The sequence below is a fragment of the Vigna angularis genome, chromosome 8, assembly GCF_016808095.1.
Source record: "Vigna angularis cultivar LongXiaoDou No.4 chromosome 8, ASM1680809v1, whole genome shotgun sequence".
Taxonomy (NCBI): domain Eukaryota; kingdom Viridiplantae; phylum Streptophyta; class Magnoliopsida; order Fabales; family Fabaceae; genus Vigna; species Vigna angularis.
This window is the reverse complement of record NC_068977.1, coordinates 31,784,218-31,807,160: the sequence shown is the minus strand read 5'-3', so window position 1 is coordinate 31,807,160 and position 22,943 is coordinate 31,784,218. Positions and strand designations below refer to the sequence as shown.

Here is a 22,943-nt window from a genome sequence, read left to right as displayed (position 1 = left end):
TTAGCTTTGTTTTTAGGAACCATTAAATTATAAATAATTTTTAATAAAAAACAAATTTTATTAAAAAAATATGTTAGCACATGATTTGTCAATTTTGGTTAAAAAAAGTCATGCAAACTGCATAGTTACATTTTTATTATACCCTTAATCTTTCAAAAAATATTTGAAAATTGAATATATGGAATCTTTCAAAGCGCAAGGAGGCATGACATAGCAAGCATATTTCCTCAAAAATTAGTACGGCCCAGCTTTTTAAAAGCACTTGCAATCCAAAAAACAATCTACCTAATATGTAGATAGCCATCATGCAACATCGCATGCATCTTATTCATTCTATATTTCACCTGTCCTTTGCTTTGCTTCTACCAGTAATTTCATTCAGATTATCTTCTTAAGCAGCACAGAAGGCATTATTAACTTATAAATGAATGATTGAAAAAAAATCTACCGGATCAAGTTCCAATTCTTCTGTTCTTCAGCATCGCTCAGAGACTCAGCCATATGATATAATAGCGTATTTACTTAAATACTTTGTTGATATAATCAAGAACGTCGAACAAATGATGTCATTAACAAGTTTAAAACTGATCTGCTTTGGACATATTTCCAAAAACATCCCCAAAAAGCATAAAAAAAATAGCATCTTAAGCAAACTATGATGATGGGTATTAAAACAAAAATGTAAACAAGGACATGAGACGACTAACCAAAGCATACACACAGTTGATCTATTTTGAGCAGCAAACTCTACAATAGAAACTTTTTCTAAACCATACTAGTGACAGTAGTAAAATTGCAAAATTAAAGAGCAAAAATAGTAACAATATATTCACATTTAAAAGTTTTCTTTTCTCGTTTTCTAAAACATCATCCAAATGCAAACTGTAGAATTACTCAGATCATCGTTGTATTATAAGTAGTTCTTCAATATCACAAGACCAAATAAAACACATGGTACATATGCAGCACATTTTCATCATGGCAATCACTTGCCAATGCCACAGCAGTTTTCTTCAGCGGGCCTCGTATTGGACAACTGCATAAAAAACACTATATCTTAAGTACAGTACGAAAAAACATGCAGCTAAAACGTGCAAAGTTTATATTAGTTATGATACTTTTATGCCAAGTCCAAGTAGTTCTTCCAATGGACTTGCCCAAACTTGTGTTTATCCATTAACAAATTATTCTTATGATGCTTCATACTCGTTAACACTGGAACTGAGCGAAAAAGGTGAAGAAAAAAAAATGTTCACTTGAGTTGGAATATGCTACGTAGTACTTCCAATTCTTTGAGTTCGAATAAAATTAGCTTTATAAAATAGTCCAAACCACACTATACTACAATCAAATTCTCATAAAATAATCAATTACGTTTTGAAATTGTTTACAGAACAAGTGTTTTAGAAAAATCCAAAAAGGATAAAAAAATCCGCTAATAGATGCTTTCTCAAAGTCTTTTTCCCCCTTTAAATGCTCTACTCAAGTGCTCAAAGAACAAAGTTATAAAAAAGAATAATGCTCAACACCTCTAAATATGCTCTGCGGCATAAAAAAAAGGTTTTCAAAACTACTAAACAAACAAGGCCTTAGTCTATACACTGTTACAAGGACTAATGCGAGAACCTAGAAACAGAGGTACTTGTTTTAAAACAACACTAATCTCTAACAATTTCACTAACACATTATAAAAACACATAACCGAAAGAGAGATAATTTCCAAAGGCAACTATAATTACTGATTACTTCTATTGTTTTAATTAATATACATAAGTGAAGAAAACAAAAAAAGATAACTTTGCAGCCACAAACGAAACAGAGAGTATGTAGAATAGCGAGTTAACGAAATCAAAGCTTACTGCGACGAGTGCGCTTCTTGTAAAGGATACGGTAACCGCACTCGCGGCACTGTATAACGTCACCGGGCTTCAGCGTATTCTCCATGCCACAATCTGAAGCATACGCACCCTTATAATCACAATGCATCCTCAAAACCCTAAACACACATTTATATTTGTAGAAAAGGGAAAAAATAGAAACTCAATTACGACAAAGCAAGATAAGATTAGAGAAGAAACCTCCGCAGATGTAGCTGACCGGCTCAGGCTGAGGATCCATTGATGATTCCGGCAAACTGAGAAAGAAGAACGTTCTAGGTTTAGGTTTCGCGGAACTGACGCGCACGCACAGAAGAAAATTGAACAAGCTGAGTCTAAGCTTTTAGAGGGAAAGATTGGGCTTCATGTTCTTGGGCCCAAATTTGCTGGGTTTCTAGGAAAAAAATGACTTTTAAAATTTTCAATTACATTATTGATTTTTAGATTGTATAACTTAAAAATTAATTATTAATTTTTGGATTGTATAATTAGAAAAATAAAATAAAAAACTAATGTGGTTGCATGAAGTAAACTATGGAGGTGAAATGATGAAATTGCCAAAATCGGAAACACTTCTATTTTCTTCTAATATGGATTGAAATTTTTAAGTTATACAATCTAAAAATAATGTATTGAATATTATTAAATAAATGTAATTTTATAGTTTATAACATTAAAAACTAAAATAAAAAAAAATCATTATTACATAGGTTCTTAACTTTCAAGTTTAAAAGTAAACGAAGAAATATAAATAAATATATCATAATATTTACTTTTAAATTTTAGAGAAATAAAATAATAAAAAATAAAAAATTAATGTAGTGTAAAATTATTATTAAATTCTATATAAATATATATGTATATTGATTAATTTGCAAGAGAGAAAATTGAGCTTTCTATTCTTCTATATTTCCAAATCAAATCAAGAAATAGTAGTTCATTCTAGAATAGTCAATGATGGCCACCCTTTGGTCAACTAACCATTAAATAGAAAATCAAATTCAAAACCAGTGTATACCAGCTTTCTTTGACTTGGAAAATATTCGAATCCACTTGCATATTCGGCTTAAATTTCAACCTAGTTAATATCCAGAAACAATGCATATTCTGTGAAAATCAAGACAAGAATTTGTCCAATATACCAAATTGTATTTTGATGATAATAATTGCTACGAAACTTGTAATACAAAGCTTCCCTTGAACAGCTGATAACAAGAATTGTAGCTAATAATACAATCTGTCAGCATATTTTGAAGAATTCTGTTTCGAATATCAAATGTCTGAAATCACGATTATGAAGTCTTGTGCTACCTCTCCGGGGAGATCCATTACTTTTCCACATCTTGATGACAATTTACCACAAAATCAGATTTCTGTTGCTAGCTGTTCTTTCAACGACAAAGGTAAGAAAGAACCAGCACTTTATTCCTCGGTTTTATACTTTGTTCTCATCACACCAATACACAAGACTAAACCAGTAACAGACTATAAAGGGAGTTTTTTTGTACCTTCTGCAGGTAAAGAGAATGACATGAAGGACACAGGAAAAAACAGCAGTTTTACATTTAGGATTCATGACCATGGTAATTCAAAGTTGAGAATCACACACATCAGAAAAAAATTGATCAATTCTATTGAACATTAAATTAACTCAATATTAATGCATGACTGCAGTGAAAATGGGTCCTAATCTGTCTGAGATTCTGAAGGGGAAGTTGAGTTTGGGGGCAAGGATTATACAAGAAGGAGGAAGAGGGAACATCTTCAAGAATGTTTTTGGGATGCAAGAAAAAGAGCAATTGTTAAAGGCCTCTCAGTGTTATGTATATACCACAGCTGGTCCTATTGCAGGAGTTCTCTTTATCTCAACCCAAAAGGTTGCATTTTGCAGTGAAAGGCCAATAACCTTCAGTTCTGTGACAGGAGAGTTAGCCAAGGCACCATACAAGGTAGTCTTTCATACGAAAGAACCTAACTTTAAACGCAAATTAGTTAGTTATATGCAAGGTTTAAAAAACGACAGTGATGCAATTTATGCACAGCATCAAGGTTTTTGAGGATGGCTGTAATTGAAATTGTGTCTGCATGACTTTGTTTATCCAAAATTGCAACTAGAACTGCAATTTGAATCTTGTTTATATGTTTTTCACCTATTGCATTCTTCTGAATTCTGATGTCATCGTGCTTTTTATTATATATGCAGGTTTTGATTCCAATAGGTAGAATAAAAGAGGTCAATGGAAGCCAGAATGTGAATAATGTAGAACAGAAGTACATAGAGATAGTGACAGAGGAGGATTCTGAATTTTGGTTTTTGGGGTTCCTGCGGTACGAGAAAGCTCTTAAGAATCTGAACAAAGCCATTTCCATGTCCAATCATAACCTAAAGGAGTGAATGTTAGCATTCTATATTTTGTGAAGAACTTAGTTTTATTTTTCTGTTGGGTAGTTAAGCTTTATAATGTGAAGTACTTAGTTTTATTTTTCTGTTTTGGATGATTAACAGCTGCTGATGACCAATTTGTATAGGTTTAAGGTATAAAAAACAATTGGGTTGAAGGAAGTATTAATCTTTAAATAGGTTTAAGGTAGCATTAAGGTCTAACTTTATATGACAATTTTGTACCATATGTGTGTTTGTTTCACAAGTTAACGGAATTCTCAACTTGGCACAAAAGATAAATAAGATGATAAAGGGGTTATGCATCATTGATCACCAAAATGTGAATCAAAGGAGTGCTTACACTTCAACCATAGCAGCATATGCCATTTATTATATTCATGTAAATGTCCTTCCCGGAAGAACCATCTAATCTGATTTGACTGGTTTTATTCATTCTGGTGGGAAAATTAAGCCCTCTTGAAGTTAACCTTGAAGGATGGAACCTTATCACTGAGAGACAAATGCTTGTTTCCATCATCACCAACATATAAGCCAAGTTCCCTACACAAAGTCTGGCATTTACACACTGAGGGACAGAAAGAAATGACATAGTCTTTGTCAGCCTTCTCAATCTTGAACCAATTGACGACAGTGTCAATCCCTGGATTGCCTTCAACACCACCAGTGCTCAAAAACCACACCCCAGTTAACACCTTGAGGAGCTTCCACACAGGGGGTTTGTCACAGGAAGTGGTTGGCCCATAGGACTTGATGTTGAGATCAGTTGAAGTTAGAACAACACCACTTTTGGCATTGTATGGTGTGAAAGTAACTGGGGAGCCATTCAAGACTTCAAGCTTCTCTTGCACCACAAAGAGTGGGCATGTGGTGTTGCCACTGGTTGAAACAGTTAGACCACCGCCTTTGCCCCTCAAGACTGGGAGAATGTAGTACTTGATACCTGTTCTCAGTTTCTGGCCGGAGGTGTCAACCACCGGCTCAGGTGCTGCCACAGCAACACCCACCAAGAGAATGGAAAATGCTAAGAGTGAGGCCTTCATGTTTCTGAATGATGTAAGAATAGATTTGGTGTTTCTGTGTGTACTTGATGGATTGGGAAAGATTAGCCTCTATTTATAGGGGCTTAAAAGGGGACATCATGAGTTTTGTGTCTTTGGATCTCTATTATTTAGGATAAATGATATTTTAACAGACACAAATTCTTCATATTTATTTGATGTTATTTTTTGTAATTATTTTATTTTTATAATATGTATGAAATAATTGTAATGTGTAATGTCTCGTTACTTATTATTCAATTTGCATAAGAATACTATTACTGAGAAAAATGATTAGTTAGAGTAGTGGGATGTAGGCCATAGTACAGAGTTAGTATTATCTTAAAAGTGTAACACCTAAACTTTTACACATACTTTATGTTTATTATTTTATTTTTCAATCTTTCTAATTTTTTACAAATATAAAATTAATTTTTTAATAATTAAAATATTCTTAAAAGTAAATTGTCAAATATTTTAGTCTAATTAAAAAAAATAATAAATACAAAATGTGTGTAAAAATGTATTGATGTAAAAATAATAATACTCATACCTAAAGTTTTATATTAATGAAATTGCCTCTTATCGAAGTGAGGAGACGGTTCAATTAAGGCATCAACGTGTATAATTGTGTCTTTTTCGACAACCTTATGTTTTGGTAACGTGCCAATTGTTTTGCACATGTTTATCGTGAAGAACTGTAACGAGAGTCCAAAACCAAACTAGTTTTTATTAAATAAAAGTCTAATTTATTTTTATTAAAATCATATTTATATATTATAATTAAATTTCAATAATTTATTATGTTGATTATTATTTATTATTATATTAATTTTTGTTATACTCCTTAAATACTATTATAATATAAACATAAACTCAAGTTTAAGAGTGATCTGATAAATCATTTTTATAAGATAATTTATTAATTTTTTTATTTTTGCTTTTGAGATTCAATCCAATCTGACTTGTTATTTGAGTCCTGCTTAATGTATCTAGCATTGGTAATTGGTGTATTTTCTGGTTTTGGTTTCTTATTTTGTGATGGAAAAGAACAGAAACAAATGGAAAAAGCTTTTGCAGCTACTGATGGAATTTAGAAAGAAGCCACCCACTGAGTGCGTTTACATTCAATGGCCGACATATAATTTTCGTTGACTTCCTCTTCTTTTCGATTTTTTCATAACATTAATAGTTCTTTCTCATGATTTTTTAAATTTTATTTCACTATTTTCAACTTACTTAATCTGATATTTTATTTTTTTAAATACATTAATAAGTTATTTCATTAACATGAATTACTAAGTGACGTCTTATAAATAATAAATACAATAACAAATGATCCCTATAAGTATGTCTATATATATATATATAATAACTAATAACAAATAGTGAGTTATATATAACTATAACAATGTTGTTACTAAAAATATTATGTTAATTTATTTATTTTAAATAAAACTAAATAAAAATATTTAAAATAATGTCACAAAATTAAAGAAATTCATAAAGAATAACTATTACACTTTGTTTACTTGAATTCAAATATTCAAAACTCTTTCTTATTTAAATATTTATTTTTTAGCACATTTTAGTTTATGAAACATGGAAATATTCGAGATTTGAAGTATCTGCCTTGACTAAATTAAGAAGGACAATACTTTTATACTAATTTTCTTTTATCCCATTTGATCCTATCCTTTATTACATTAGTTTTTAGAATATAAAAGTTTACTTTTTGTTAAAATTATTTTATCTCTATAAATAGTTGTTAAATGGTAGTTATTAATATAAAATAACCTTTTTTCAATTAAGAAATCTAAATAAAGTTCATATTTTCATGTACACGAGATTGTCTTTCCTTCATATTTTAAAAAGAGTGTGTGAAGTATTTTGATATAGAAATTTTTTAAGAATATAAAAACAAGAAATGTAATACTATTTCTCCTTGTTTACGGCACTTTCTATATCCACTACATATTAAATTGAAAAAAATTATTGATGTAACCTCCACTGAAACATTTTCTATTGTTTATCTGGTAAAATAATGAGAGATTACCCCCAAAAATATAAATCAATATTTAGCCAGAAGGACCATTATAGATAACATAAAAATGTTTTGTTTTGAGTAACTTTGGAATTTAGAATTAGAATAAAGACCTTAATGTGTGGATATATATAATGATTTTCTTTTTTATTTAAAAAAAATGAAGAATATAAGTCTTTTGTCTTTTGATTTTATTTAAATGATTACGATAAATAAGGCTTTTATATATAGATAAATGAGATCTAACGTTAACGTATATTATTCATTATTTTAATTTTTCATAAATTGAAAAAGAGAGATAAAATGACTATAAGAATAACATTTCATCTTTTTAACTTTTTCATTTTGGGTATTACACTCTAGAACTCATTTTAAAAGAAATTATTGGAGACAAAAATGGATAAACTTTTGTGATGGGTGAGTTCATCAATATCATATGTAATATCCCAATTTAGTAATATAAAACTACTAAAATGAAACATTACAAGGATAATGATATAACAAGAACTACAAATTTGGTGAATAAAATTTTTCACCATAATAACAAAAATAACTACCTATTCTATAAGCTTTGCTTTTTCCCTCTTCAGCTGTTCCACTAAAAAGACTGCATCACCATTAAGGTGATCATCGCAACAGAGAAACAATATACAAAGACAAACCACAGAAAATCAAGGGTAAGCTAGAGTAATTTAATTGATCATGCTACTCATATTGATTAAACCAATTCATAAGCATGTAACAACAGAGCATTTCAAGCATGCAAGAACTAACCACACAATACAGGTAATGACCGAATACATCATACTGTTAATGACCGACCACGTGACTTGAACATCCGGATTGTATAAAATGTCGAGTTCTAGAGATTTGTGCACTGATGTAATGAAGTAACTGGAAACCTCTTCAGCCATCACACCAGGCTAGTCCTACAAACGCCTTTTTGCCGTACAGGCACTTTGGACTAAGACCTCCTGCTATTCTCACCACATGACTCATCACACTCTACTTGAGCATGGATGATCATTAGAATGTCAGGATAAATCCCAGCAAAACTCCGACCCTTTATACGGTAAATCACAAAAACAGTCACCACCATGTAACCTCTACTTGAGGATAATGGTACTACCTCTATCAACCATACTTTCACCTTAACACTATTAGGATCATGCATACATAATTCATCAAAGCAATTGGAACAATTAATTATCCTAACACATTGGAATAAATATAAGCCGAACAGAAATAACCAAACACGTATGAATAAGACGGAACACTCTGTGAATGTTGGAGACCGAACAATTTCTCACTTCCCAAAGGACAGGACCGAACGATCCATAATAGATAAGATCGAAGAAGTGACCGAACGCTATTAAAAACCATCTACTAGAAGAGAGACCGAATACTACCACCAGGCCAAGTACTAAGTTTAGACCGAACAATTATGGCTTAGACCGAACACTATAGCTTAGGCTGAACACCTATAACTTAGCCCAAACATTAAGAGTCAATATCAATACTAACACAAGACTTATCACTAAATATAACCGAACGGTCATTAACAGGTAAGGTCCATAAGATATTGAACACGGTTAAGACCGAATACAAGTATGAGACCGAGCACTACTAAGAGACCAAGTGCTAGTACAAGACCAAGCACTACAAGGAGACCGAGTGCTAGTACAAGACCGAACACTACGAGGAGAACAAGCACTAGTGTAAGACCGAATGGGACCACAGTATGACCGAACAGTACACTATAATGAATACCAAAACCTATCCGAACGGTTATTAACAAGTAAGACTCCACAGAGGCCGAACATTCGAGTGAGATCGAACACTAGTACTAGACCGAGTACTAGTGCAAGACCGTTCGGTCATTAACTGAAAGCTACACAGAAGCATAACTCAGTTAAGACCGAACACAAGGAAAAGGCCGAACGGTCAATGAATGACACTCGACGATCTGCATAATTCTGCAGAATAACTGCAAAATTATTCGACTCTACTATTTCACTGCATTTTTCCCAACTTCTAATCCTCCAGACTTGTATCATGCACACCTCTATGCCCAATTAAGAGTATCTAAACCTTTACAACATCATTAAGAGAGTTTCATCTCAGATTGTAAGATCAATCCTGCAGAATCATCAACTCAAGGACCTAAAATCAGATTTCCTACCATTGGCACATTATAGGAGGACTTAAAGGTTCTAATAGGTCTAAATACACTTGTTCAGACTCTTCCCACTGACCAATTTCACTCTCGATCCCAAACTCTCATTTTCACTTACTCACTTTCCCAAAACCAGAACAGACCGAACACTTATGCAGAGACTCCAACCATTTCACAGGTTCCATCATTCATCAATTCAACACAATTCAATCAAACATTCAATTCATATACATGCAACCATCCCAACAGTAATTTCATACATAGAAAATCATAATGAAATTAACCATCTTCCCTTACCTCTTAACCAAACCGAACAACGTCTATCTTTACCGAAATTTGCTTACCACTTCAGAAAATCCTAAGAATATCTATAGCTCATCGATTCGATAGGGGAGACCAACCATAGAACCAAAATGAACTCAGAAAGAGGAAAGGAAGGCTGCTGAACACATGCAAACAGAGATGTTCTTGCATGTGCCAAAATTTGAAGAAACCAACAAAAATCAAGGAGAACGAAACTTACCAACTCTAACACAAAATTGATCTGTGGAAAGGAAAGCTCTTGACATCAGGATTGCTTAGGTAATGCCATATTGTTAAAAAGATGAACTGAGATGAAAAAGTTCTAGAAAAAAGGAGGAGAAAGAAGATAGTAGAACTTTTAGAGAGAGATAACTGTATCAAAAAATGAGACGAAACTTTTAAATCTTCAATTTATATAATAATATTATTTTAATATAAATTACTCGGTCTCATTATTTGCATTGACCTGTCCACTCCAAAATCTCGATTCTTACAAGATATATCAAAAATAGTTTCGTTTCCAACCACTTAAACGAAATTGTCTTTTTTTATTTATTTAATAATATATATATATATATATATATATATATATATATATATATATATATATATATATGTTTGATTATGATAAATGATAACGTGTGTTTTGATTTTAAATGATATCCAAACTTATTGGAGACTGTGCAACAACTGTAATATATATGTCATTAAATTAAGGTAAATAATAAAAAAAAAATATGATAAAAATAATAAAGCAACATTTTAGTGGAAACTCTAACAACGATGATTTCAAAAATATTGTTGAAAGAACTTTTAACCGTTGTTGAATTCCATCTCAAATGGTAAAAAACACTGATATGAAACATCTTTACAAATATAATTAATTGTTAGACATTATATAATTGATTACGAGTGCAATTTTTTTAAACTTTTACTCTTGTTATAATAATGATAAGTAATTAAAAATATAATATTGATAATAATGAAGAAAGTTATTTTTCTTTTGAATTATTTTTCCAATAAATAATCTTTCTCGACTTATCTCTTCCTTCTTCTTCTTCTTTTCTCTTTTTTTCTTATGTTTGTTTCTCTCTTAGGAAATGGATGATAGGTGCATTTAATATACCTATAACATTTCTAACTTTTTAATCTTTAAAAATGCAAATGTTCTTACACGAGTTCAGATGATTTTCTTTGATTTTTACTTTCAAGTGTAGTCAAGATTGTTAACTCTCTTGTTAGATGATGAACTTTCACTTAAATGGTCGAATGAGAAGGGATATACATGAGAAATGTCAACTGAGAGTTTTTATGGACTTTTTACTTGAATGTACTTAGGCTATTTTGATTATTTTAGTTAAAATTGATATTTAATTTATAAATTGTACAATTTTATACTGCATTTTTAGTTGCATACATGATAGAGATGATGCAATAAAATCATCTAATAAATGTAAAAGTACTTGAATATTCTTTTTTTTTTCTTTAGCACCACCTATTCACTTTTTGGGTCAGTAAATCCAGTTTAAATAAAATTTAAACCTAATTAAAAATTTAATACAATTAAATTGTTTTTATTATATATAATCAACACGACTTTATTAAAATTCAATGTAATCAAAATTATTTTTTCCAGCTGCATCACCCATTCTTTCTTTCTTTTGGTAAATGGGTTTCAATTGAAATAAAATTCAAACAAAAATTAAGAGGGTTTTGTGATGTATTCTTAATTGAGAGAATTTTCTTGTATATTATTCATCTTCTCTTGTTAAATATTCATAAATGATACATTTTTTATGAATTTAAGTTTTCAAGAAACTTACAATCTAATGTATTGATAAGTTAAGTAAAAAAATTATTTATTTGTCATAAAAATCAAATTTTAATTAAAAAACTAAGAGAATCCTCTATTAATACGACTTAAGAGTGTTTATATCAGGTTTTGATATCACATAGAAGTTTAAGAAAATATAAAAATTGTAAAATAAAGTCCAAAAAAAAAATGAAAGTTACAAACCTAGACTTTCACCTAAAAAAATCCATTCACCATGTGATCATACAGTGACTCGCGTAGAGAATTTAACATTATGTAAAATTAAAATAAAATTATAATTTATTTAATTTCTAAATTATTCTTTATGCTTATTATCTTTGTGTCCTTTAAATTATAAATTTTGTTCTAATTTGAAAAGGGACAACATTTTTAACAAAAAAATTAGGAATAGCAAAAAGGGTCAATTCTAATGGGTCAGCCCGACCAAAAAAAGTGGGCTAATATAGCGTTTTCAACTTGAAAGTGTGAACCAACTCATCCCACCAAGCCCATATAGCCTTATAGACCAGCCCACAGGTCAAGTTGGACCAGTCTAGTAGCCCACTTCATTACAAAAAAATTGGAACCCCCTACGACACTTCATAGTAACACCCCGACTTCCTAATACAGTTCAACTAAGGTGTGATATAGCTCGGCGGCCAAGATCTGAAACAATTCAAACGACAGACCTCTTCAACCCTTTTCAACTCGTCATTAGCTTGACATCATTCCGTTTTAAGCCCACTTTCATGTAAAAAATAAAAAAATTTAACTAGTTTCTAAGTGATATTAAATTTTTTAATAACAAAAATGAAGCTTAGGTCAACTTGTTAGCTCGATAGCCCAGCCCCAGCAACTTAACAGACCGAGTTTAAAGTTCCATCCCTTTTAATTTGCCGATCAGCATGACTTGATCCATTTTTTGTGGGCCAATATTGAGCCAACCTTAAACATGTCAAGTTGACCTGTTTTATCATTCCTAAATTTTTTTGAATTAAATTGATTTAAGAAAACAAAATAAAAATTAAATTGAAGCTCTCTCACTTACATTTTTTTACTTAACACGTGAATATTTAAAAGTAAAAAATAAAAAACTATAAATTGACCCTTGATGCTATCTTTAACACAATTTCTACAGTATTAACACATAAATGTCCTAATTACATAAGTTTTTAAAAATTAAAATCAAAATAAAACTAAAAAACCCTTGAAAGAACAACTTACATTAAAAAAAACCAAATAATTAAATAAACCTATCTATATCTATTAGGCTGTGTTCGCATAACACTGTTGCAGAGAAATTGCGAGGAATTATTTGCGAGATTAGTTTTGTTCGTTTATGTTGATCTGCAAAGATTTGCGAAGACGGAAATACGCTTATTTGCGAGATATCCTTATTTTAACCATCTCGCTTTCTTGCTCGGATTTGCGGTGATTTACATGGAAATATCATACCTGTCCTCGGTGATTTGTAAAATGCTACGAGAATATTAATACTTTAAAATGTTATTTGAGCTTTGAATTTGAAAACGAGAATGGACTTGATGGAAGACGAAGAAGATGCTTGATGTTGAGGAGGTTGATGTATGAAGATGAAGAAAGCTTGAAGCAGGGGTTGAAGAAGAGTGTAGTCGTTCTTGATGATTGTGTATTTGGTTCCACAAATCTTGTATCCGATTCCACTGCTTAGAACAAATTCCACACAGGTTGTATTCGGTTCTGGCCTTCTTTTATTCGGTTCCAAAGCTGATTATATATTATAAACAAAAACACTCAAACTGCTGCTGCATACGAAAATCGGAAATTGCGGAAATTCTTACGTGCGAAGCAACCTATCCAACGGTTGAGTAGGCCATCAATGTCGTCGGAGAGGTTGAGCGAGAGGACGAGGTCGACGACTTCCAAAATTGTCCAGCCCTTCTGGAAGCGGTAACAGGTGGCGATGTTATCCTTGCGGAGGTAGGAGATTTTGGTGGAGACCTCGTGCAGGCCTCTGTCTTAGTCGACGAAGCCTTCTTTCGTTTCCTTGAATGCCTTATTCGATTTCTTCTTGTAGGAAATGGAATTCTTCAGTGAGTGCACACGGTGGCGCCAGCTAGTTGGAGACACTGAGTAGCGGTGGTGGCCATGGACTATGACATGGAGGGAGTGTAGTTGGAAGAATGGATTGTGGATAACTGTGCTCACAAAAAATAGATATTTTTTTTGGCATCTTCCTCCGACAATTAGATATTTGTTTTATCTTCTTCCTTTCATCTTCTCTTTACATTTTCACTTTCAGTATTAAAAAAATATTACAACTTGGTAGTAAAATATTAGAACTTGGTATTAAAATCATATTGTAGTAAATTATATTACAAAATATTATATTTAAAAATAAATTTATTTTAATAAATTACAATTTTTATACATTTTTAAATTAATTTTAATAATTAATGTTAATTTTTTACTCTTTATAAATATTTTTACAATTAAATATAACATTAACAAATATCATTTTATATTACTTTAATAACTAGGGGCATTTTGATAATCTTTAATTTCTACCAATTAAACTAAATTTTTAAATCTATCACATCAATCAAATCCTACACTAATTCTCACAAACTTTACTTTCAAATCTACTCTCAATTACTCACAAATCCACTCAAAAAAACAACAAAAAAGTATCCTCAAATCCATTCAAATCATCTTCTCAAATCATCAACCCCAAATCACTACAAATAACAAAGAACAAAGCATTAGAGATTACCTCAATAAGAATAAGAATGTTACAATTATATATATATATATATATATATATATATATATATATATATATATATATATATATATATATATATATGTGAAAGTCTGCCTCATCTATTTAGTGGGCTAGCCTTCAAACGTCTATAGAATGGTTTGGAAAGTTCCACATTACCTGTCTCAACCCTAAGTGTGATTAAACAACTTGATTTAATGTCTATTAATTTTAAGTTGACATTTAACGTTTTAAGATCTTCTACACTCAATGTGTAAAACTATACTATATTTAAATTGATATTATAACCAATAACACTTTTCATAATCAGTGGGGAAAAAGTAATCGCTTTGATTCATAGTTTTTTTTTTTTTTTTTTTTTAACAAAATTTGATTTATAAGATTAATTGACTAATATAATATTACGCTGTCAAAGTATACTTCCCTTTGCGGATGCCAACTATCACTGGCTCCACTTTCCAGTATCTACAGTAAAGATAGAGGATTTAAAATTCAATTCTTTTTGTCTCAATTAATTGTTATTAATAATCTATTTGAAACAATTATTTAATAATACTATTGATAGAAATATTAAATAAAAACTTGCCCTATACATATGGATAAGTCTAGCCACGTCACAAGTTTGTTTGTGTATGAAAAAGGTAAAATAATCCATCTGTATCCAGTTCACAAAGAAGATACCGTTTGCTCCATATATATTGACTGTTAATATAATGGCTGATAAGAAGTTTATAGTATCTTAAGAACTTCATTAAATATGAGTGATAATATATATATATATATATATATATATATATATATATATATATATATATATATATATATATATATATATATATATATATATATATATATATATATATATATATATATATATATATATATATATATATATATATATATATATATATGAAAAAAAATTAAAACTATGGGACGTATGTGAATCTATCCATTAAAATCTGAGTTTTTAAATGGAAACACAATCAAAATAATTAATATTAAGCCAGCAGTTTTCATAGTCAGAAAAATATCTTTGACCAATATGCATAGTTTATACATTCATAGATAAGGAACAATTATAAATTGATGGTTCTCAATTTCCATTTCTTCCATTCATTTCTGAAACACAAACTACATCAATCATTTGAAAACGATGAAGATCAAGCACGTAGCATTTCTCCTCGTCTTTGCCTTGATCTCTCAACCGCTACTTGGAGCTGGTGAATCTGTTCATGAGCCAGTGATTGATACATCAGGGGAGAAACTGAGAGCTGATTCAAATTACCATATCATCCCTGCTGTGCCCTTCACCATATGTGGCTTTGTTAGCTGTTTCACTGGTGGAGGCCTTGCACTTGGCAGCATTGATGATGAATCATGTCCTCTTGATGTTGTAGTTGAGAAAGCCGATGAAGGCCTACCACTGAGGTTCTTACCTTTCAACACTAAAAAGGGTGTCATTCGTGTCTCCACTGATTTGAACATATTTTTCTCCGATGCTGATGAAAGATGTCCACACCATTCCACTGTGTGGAGGCTTGGTGACTTTGATGCCTCTACTGGTCAGACATATGTGACCACTGGTGGTGTTGTCGGAAGCCCAAATCAGCACACAATTCTGAATTGGTTCCAGATTCACAAGTACGAGGATGCTTATAAGCTGGTTTATTGTCACGGTGTGTGCCCCTCTTGCCAGCATTCGTGCAAGGATGTTGGAGTGTTTGTGGATGGGAATAGGAGAATGCATCTGGCACTCAGTGATGATCCCTTCAAAGTTAAGTTCAAAAGAGCCTGATCAGAGCTCTTTCCATTCAAAACTCACAGTGAATGCTTGTGTTGATCATAATGATCCATATGTATTAGATTCCTTTCTGAAAAATAAGTGAAGAACACATAATAAAAGATATGTATCTCCATCTCCAAGAAAATGCACAGAAAAACTACACATTTTGTTCTCAGTTTTTTTCCTCCTTTAATTTCTCTCTTTCTTTTAGTTTAGTCCCTAATTTTAGGAACGATGACATGCATAATCTAATTGACATATCACTTCAACATTCATTTACCATCACACACTACAAATTAATAGCCCCACACGGATACGATACATGTATCAAATATAAAATAAGTATTTGATACACCGATGAATTTATTTTAAAAATAATAAAATACAATACATAATATATGCAAATTGAAAAATGTATAAAATTTCTAAAAAACATGAAAATACATCATTTTTATTATGTGAATACAAATTAAAATCAAGTTTATTAAAATTTGTATAATGAAAGCTTTATAGCTTAACTGAATTTGGTCGATTTCCCGATGACTTGTCGATCAGCTGATCTTTATAAGAATCGTTTGAATCGAATTTCGGTTGAGACCTACTTGATCGAGTTTTGATTGTGTCTGACTCGATCAAATTCGATCAATTTTTTTTGTTAGGAATGACTTAGCCGAATTTAATAGATTTTTGATTGGGACTGTCTCAGCTATTTATGGTTGTTTATGTTGAATTTTACTGATTTTCAACTAGTATTGATTCGGTCGAATTTTGCTTCGATTGGGACCAACTTGACTAAGTTTTGATCATGGTTGTCTCAGCCAAATTCAGCAGGGGCCAACTCGGCCAAATTCGACCGATTTTCGGTTAGGACTAAATTGAACGAGTTTTGACTGGGACCGTTTGAACCGAATTTGTCTGATATTCAACACGGACCGACTTGGTCGAATTTCAGTTGAGACCAACTTGACTAAGGTTTTGTGGCTTTCTTGGTCTAATTCGATTGATTTTAGGTTGGGATTGACACTCGACTGAGTTTTGATTGTGTCTTTCCCAGTCGAATTTGACCAAATTTTGACCTTGACCTATTTCGACATTTTGCCCGACTTGACCCGTCTCAACCTTTGGTCCAACCCAACTTATATCAATTTTTTATTTTTTTATATTGATGGGGGAACCTATATTATGAATGAAGTGAGTAAATACTACCTTTTTTAGTTTTTTAAATAAAAATTATTATATCTCAATTCTAAATTAGTGCAGTTTGGTTAAAAAATTATGCAGTCCAGTTCAAAATTAGTGCAGTTTAAAAACATGTTAAAGGTTAAAGTATTTAGCAGTTCAGTTCACATTATAATAATTCATTGCAATTCAGTGTAGTACAGTTTGATAGAATAAAAAATAATTTAGTTTAGTTCGTCTAAATTAATTTTCAATTTAATTCATTAATTTTCAATTTAATTCATTAATTTTCAATTTAATTCAGTTGAACTAATTTTTAGTTCAATTTAGTAGTACAATTCCGTAAGGTTCATTGCCTATCCTTATGTTATCAATTAGTATAGAAAGAATAAGGTTTAAACCCTTTAGTTGTCCCTGTTTATGTGGACTTTTCCCAGTTTGATCCCCTTCTTATTAGAATCCCCAATTGAGTCCATATAAGTGCTAATTTGAATCAATTGAGGCCCTGCCGTTAAATTTAGTTAACGGAGTTAAGTTTCTGCACACCTGGAAGATTGATGTGTCAAATTTTTAAAACGTGGCATACTGAGAGTTGAACGTGGAATTTAGCAACTTTTTAAATTTTAATAATATGAATTTCTGAAATGGGATTTAGGGTTCATAGAAGATGAAGAAGAAGCTATAGGTGACAAAGAAGATGAAAGTAAATTTGTCATTAAATGGACAGAGGATGACCAAAAGAACCTCATGGATCTGGAAAATATAGATCTGAGAAATTTAGAATTGGAAAGGAACACGTGATTGGAGAATCTTATTGCCAGAAGAAGAAAGGAGATTGATATCTGAGAAGAATCTAATAGACTTAGACTTTGTTGATATTCCCAGTAAAAACCCAACCCAGAAAAACCCAAACAGCATCCAGAGCACCACCATGAATCTCCTCGCGCAATATCCTTCTTTCACCTGTAATTCCCAAAATCCAGAAAACGCAAAAAAAAAAACCAAACCGCCACTCTCCCTGAAATCGCGAGTCTTCTCCTCCATCACTAGCAAAGTGATATAACCAAAACCATTGTCAAGTACAAAACCCCTCACCTTGAAGCTGACACCATTTAAGATTTTCTTTTCCCCAAAAGATTTGTACACATCTCTACACTCAATAAGAACATCAGAATCATCATCCTGATCCCGCGCCGTGCTCAGGTGTTCTGATTTGTGCAAACCCTGGCAACGTCAGACAGATATCCATTGGAAGTAAAAAAAAACAAAACTTTGTGTGTACCCAGAACCCCAGACTCACTTAACACCAACCCCAACAACAAAATCTGATTACTGAACCAAAAAGCGGAATCAAAGTGTAGACATTTACATTGAAATTAACAGGGGAAGAGTCCTGGCTCTTGAAGTTCTGCGGAGGTGCTGGGAGGAGGGATTCTGCTGGAAGCGTTTTGTGCAGTGAAGGGTAGAAAGGGGGTGGTGGTTGACAGGGAAACCATGGTAATGAGGAATGAAGAAAGGAAAAGAGAAGAGAAGAATTTGCTGAAATCGCCACTCTCCCTGAAACCGCAATCCTTCTTTAGTTAGCCAAACCCACGTCGTGGTAGTGCACCATCTCCCCTTCGCGGCGTAGAAGCATAGACAATTTTCCCCAATTTGCTGAAATGCAATTGGGGTGGATTTGATCAACAACCACTTCTCAGATCTACAACAACTTAATCTCCATCCCTTCGTCTGATCTACAACCACTTCTCAGATTTTTAATCTCATTCAATTTGATTGAACCCTAAATCCCATTTCAGAAATCCTAATATTATATTATTACATTTTACCAAAATTCCACGCAGGCCTAAACCATGCCACGTTTCAACTCTCACCATGCCACGTCTTAAAATTTTGACACATCAATCTTCCACTTGTGCAAAAACTTAACCCCGTTAATTAAATTTAACGGCATGAGCTCAATTGATTCAAATTAACACTTATAAGGACTCAATTGGTGATTTTAATAAGAAGGGATCAAACTGGGAAAAACCCACGTAAATAGGGACAATTAAAGGATTTAAACCAAAGAATAATAATAATAAAAGGGACTGAATTTCATTAGTATATACCGTAACATTGAGACATAATGCATTATGTAAATAAACTTGAAACAACTACACAACGATAAGATATTTCTTCTTTTTATTAATACTTTTAACATAACATGCATGCAAATCTAACTTATGAAAAAACCTATAAGCACTTAATGAACTTGAATGCTATAAAGAAACTAAACACACTTATTGTTTGTGATTTATTTATTGAGCTTAATTTGATTTTGCAAGCTGGAACTTAACTTTGAATGGAACATCGCTGAGAGCCAAACGCCTATTGCCATTCTCATCCACAAAAACACCAACATCCTTGCACAAGTGTTTGGAAGAAAGGCACACACTGGGACAATAAACAATTTTATAAGCACCATCACACTTGTCAATTTTGAACCAGTTGCGTATGGTTCTCCTACCAGGGTTCCCCTTAGAGCCACCAGTGGTCACAACCCACTCTCCTTTAGAGCCACCAAAGTGGTCCAATTTCCACACCAGAGAATACTCATCACAACTAGTACGATCGGTGGAGAACACGATGTTCAAATCAGTGGACTCAAGAACAACACCTTCATTGGTGTCAAAGGGTGAAAATGACAGTGGCAAGCCAAAAGATCTTTGCACAACCACAACGTCAAGAGGGCATGTCTCACCAATGTTGGCAAGTGAAAGGCCTTCAGCATTCAAACATTCCAACTTTCCACATCTTGTGAAGGTTCTCATAGCTGGAACAATGTAGTAACTCTGATCAACTTGGAGTTTCTTCCCTGACGTGTCAACTACTGGCTCTGCTGGTGCATCAGTTGCTCTGAGTGGTGGTTGTAAGCTTAGGGCAAAGAGAAGAACAAAAGCTAGCACTATGTTCTTCATTACTGGTTTGCACATATATTATCAGGTACTTTGTATCTGGTTATACTGAGCGATGGAGCATAATTATAAGAACATTAGTGTGAATTTATAGATAGCTTTAATTAGTTAATCATTAATTACTAGTTCTATATTTGAATCCTTAGTATAGTATATATATATATTTTAGTGTTTGAACAATACAATTGGCCATGTTAAACCAATGTTCTTTGTGGAGATGGGTTTTTGTTTTGCATCTATCAGGAGTCATTTCTGCATCTCTTTAGGTCATGATTCAACTCTTTGTAGAAATAGTTTTTGAAGAGTGATACGTTTTTGTTGATTCTATGGTCTTTTGGCTTATTCTACGATAGGGAGAGTAAGTGGAATGGTGCTCTGAATAGTATATTTGTACGTTTTTCTTCATATTGTACGAAATGAATTTTGTCTATATACGGAAAAGAATTCAGCATGATGGGGCTCCAACATTTTCAAATCAAACGCCCAGCTCAGCAAGAAGTTCATAGATTATATATATATATATATATATATATATATATATATATATCACACAGATTTAGACACAGCAACAATTTGATTTCATAACAACTAGTAGTATTAATATCTCGTAAAAATAATACGGCCAGAAAACATTTTCAAATGTTCTGTTCTGATCAATAATAACAAAATTTAAGTACATAAGTATTCTTCTACTTTTTAATAATTAAAATTTTAATAGCATGAATATGGAATTTCAATTAAAAGTAGTACCAAAAGCAAATATATATATATATATAATAAAATGAAGTTAAATCCTCGGTAATCATTAAAATCTTTCCGTAATTCAAAATTATATATGATTTACCGATTATAAAAAATTCATCCGTAAAGTATTTGTGAAAAAATAACCAACAGAGAAAAATTAATAGGTAATTATCGGTGTTGATAATTAATAGGAAAATTGTGAGATCCCGGAAAATTTAAGACGTAATTAGGTGTCAAATCTGTAATTATTATACTGCTGATTCACCTAGCAGCTTCCATAAATGAGCCGCGCCACACGTCCAGTGCATTAATTGCGCACTAAGCTCTGCATGCACACACGACACTTGTCACGTAGGAAGCTTCCAATTCAGAGTTTGGTATGCAGGTGTCAGCGTGGGAGACGTTCGTTCAAACGAACGAGAGTTAAGCAAAAAGAGTTTTCGAAAAACCCTCCACTCACCTGTATCACTCATCTTCTTCCTCTGAAACCAGATTTCCATTTTCTCTGATCTCTCTCTAGAACCAGTTACCTTCTCTCTTCGATAACTCATCTTCTTCTTCTCCGATTCACTTTCCAGAACCGTAAGAACGTTCGTCCAGCTGCGATCTTTCATTTGGACCGAACAGAACTTGGATCGGGACTGGTAAGTTCTCCTGTCTAAGGCTTCGTCTTTTCTGGTCTCATGCGAACCCTAGTATTGGTTGCATGCATGGGTTCTAGGTCTGAATTACATTGATTTTTGGTGTCTTAGTTTTACGTGGGGAACTGTTGAGCGAAACCTGGGTGTAAGACGTGGTTAGAGGAAACCCTAAAAATCTTGCTTTTGGAAGTTCACTGCTATCCAGGTAAGGGAAGCTTACATATATTTAAATTTATCATACGTGTATGATTGCATGAAAGCCTGATGTGAGTTGTTGTATGAAATCTTTGTATACGTGTTTTCTGATATGCATGAACGAGCCTGTTGTACTGTTATGAATGTTACTGATATGAATTCTGGGTTGTTGAACTGCATGCTGGTTGAAACGTATGAGTGATGGATGAATACTATAATGTATGAATTGTTAAGATGTTGATTATGGAATATGAATTAATCTGGAAGTGAAAATGTGAAGTTCATAAATTGAGATTCATTTGAAGTATAAAGTATAAGTTAAATTGTTGAAATCTGGAAATTTGTTAAGTTTGAGAAATCTGCATTTAAATCCCGCCTTTGATAATTGACGCTCGTCACTGTACGGCCTTAGACCGTTCGGTTTTCTTTGAAATAAATTAAATGGAATTCTTTCATTTGGAAAGAATTCTGCTCGAGAACGAGCGTCCCCATTTGAGTAATTGAGCGTTCGGCATTATGTCGAGCGTTCGCCGTTGATAGCGTTCGACCTTCTGTCGAGTGTACTTCTTTAATAGCGTTCGACCTTCTGTCGAGCGTCAGTCTTTAATAACGTTCGACCTCATGTCGAGCGTGCGTCTTTAATAGCGTTCGACCTCATGTCGAGCGTCAGTCTTTAATAACGTTCGACCTCATGTCGAGCGTGCGTCTTTAATAGCGTTCGACCTCATGTCGAGCGTCAGTCTTTAATAGCGTTCGACCTCATGTCGAGCGTCAGTCTTCAATAGCGTTCGACCTCATGTCGAGCGTGCGTCTTTAATAGCGTTCGACCTCATGTCGAGCATTAGTTTTAAATAGCGTCCGTCCTAAATGTTAAATAGCGTTCGTTCCGATTTTTAATGGCATTCGTCCTGATCTCAATTAACGTTCGTCCATACAGTTAATTAACGTTCGTCTTTTTATGAGAGTGGAACATAGAATGAAAATGTGAATTATTGAAAGAATTAAGGTGTGCGAACGACTTAAGAAATG

The 22,943-nt window shown here is 32.5% G+C and overlaps 5 protein-coding genes across 5 annotated transcripts; 2 read left to right on the top strand and 3 right to left on the bottom strand.

Annotated features, from left to right (window-relative positions):
* Window positions 1-801: 801 nt before the first annotated feature.
* On the bottom strand, window positions 802-2,235 carry LOC108345089 (DNA-directed RNA polymerases II, IV and V subunit 12). Its single transcript, XM_017583658.2, has 3 exons — window positions 2,079-2,235; window positions 1,860-1,952; window positions 802-1,036 (listed from the first exon to the last, which is right to left on the bottom strand). Exons 1-3 carry the CDS (start codon window positions 2,116-2,118, stop codon window positions 1,014-1,016), a joined length of 156 nt encoding a protein of 51 aa, XP_017439147.1. The 5' UTR covers window positions 2,119-2,235; the 3' UTR covers window positions 802-1,013.
* Window positions 2,236-2,976: 741 nt separating this feature from the next.
* On the top strand, window positions 2,977-5,513 carry LOC108345447 (putative GEM-like protein 8). The gene is made up of 4 exons (XM_017584039.2): window positions 2,977-3,280; window positions 3,395-3,460; window positions 3,552-3,826; window positions 4,081-5,513. The coding sequence occupies exons 1-4, from the start codon at window positions 3,154-3,156 to the stop codon at window positions 4,270-4,272; spliced, it is 660 nt and encodes a 219-aa protein (XP_017439528.2). The 5' UTR covers window positions 2,977-3,153; the 3' UTR covers window positions 4,273-5,513.
* Window positions 4,557-5,321, bottom strand: LOC108345069 (kunitz trypsin inhibitor 5). Its single transcript, XM_017583636.2, has one exon. It carries the CDS (start codon window positions 5,319-5,321, stop codon window positions 4,728-4,730), a length of 594 nt encoding a protein of 197 aa, XP_017439125.2. The 3' UTR covers window positions 4,557-4,727.
* Window positions 5,514-15,506: 9,993 nt separating the features above from the next.
* Window positions 15,507-16,373, top strand: LOC108345366 (kunitz trypsin inhibitor 5). Its single transcript, XM_017583964.2, has one exon. It carries the CDS (start codon window positions 15,569-15,571, stop codon window positions 16,208-16,210), a length of 642 nt encoding a protein of 213 aa, XP_017439453.1. The 5' UTR covers window positions 15,507-15,568; the 3' UTR covers window positions 16,211-16,373.
* Window positions 16,374-19,487: 3,114 nt separating this feature from the next.
* LOC108344051 (kunitz trypsin inhibitor 5) lies at window positions 19,488-20,446 on the bottom strand. The gene has a single exon (XM_017582520.2). The coding sequence runs from the start codon at window positions 20,350-20,352 to the stop codon at window positions 19,687-19,689; it is 666 nt and encodes a 221-aa protein (XP_017438009.2). The 5' UTR covers window positions 20,353-20,446; the 3' UTR covers window positions 19,488-19,686.
* Window positions 20,447-22,943: the final 2,497 nt, after the last annotated feature.

What these genes read in the sequence shown, in the direction of transcription:
- LOC108345089 (XM_017583658.2), bottom strand. Translation starts at nt 2,118, where the DNA reads ATGGATCCTCAGCCTGAGCCGGTCAGCTACATCTGCGGAG. An exon ending in GGTCAGCTACATCTGCGGAG is followed by an intron (nt 1,953 to 2,078) that starts GTTTCTTCTCTA and finishes CGTATGCTTCAG; the next exon opens with ATTGTGGCATGGAGAATACG. An exon ending in CAAGAAGCGCACTCGTCGCA is followed by an intron (nt 1,037 to 1,859) that starts GTAAGCTTTGAT and finishes TTTTTTATGCAG; the next exon opens with TTGTCCAATACGAGGCCCGC.
- LOC108345447 (XM_017584039.2), top strand. Translation starts at nt 3,154, where the DNA reads ATGTCTGAAATCACGATTATGAAGTCTTGTGCTACCTCTCCGGGGAGA. An exon ending in CTGTTCTTTCAACGACAAAG is followed by an intron (nt 3,281 to 3,394) that starts GTAAGAAAGAAC and finishes TACCTTCTGCAG; the next exon opens with GTAAAGAGAATGACATGAAG. An exon ending in TAGCCAAGGCACCATACAAG is followed by an intron (nt 3,827 to 4,080) that starts GTAGTCTTTCAT and finishes TTATATATGCAG; the next exon opens with GTTTTGATTCCAATAGGTAG.
- LOC108345069 (XM_017583636.2), bottom strand. Translation starts at nt 5,321, where the DNA reads ATGAAGGCCTCACTCTTAGCATTTTCCATTCTCTTGGTGGGTGTTGCT.
- LOC108345366 (XM_017583964.2), top strand. Translation starts at nt 15,569, where the DNA reads ATGAAGATCAAGCACGTAGCATTTCTCCTCGTCTTTGCCTTGATCTCT.
- LOC108344051 (XM_017582520.2), bottom strand. Translation starts at nt 20,352, where the DNA reads ATGTGCAAACCAGTAATGAAGAACATAGTGCTAGCTTTTGTTCTTCTC.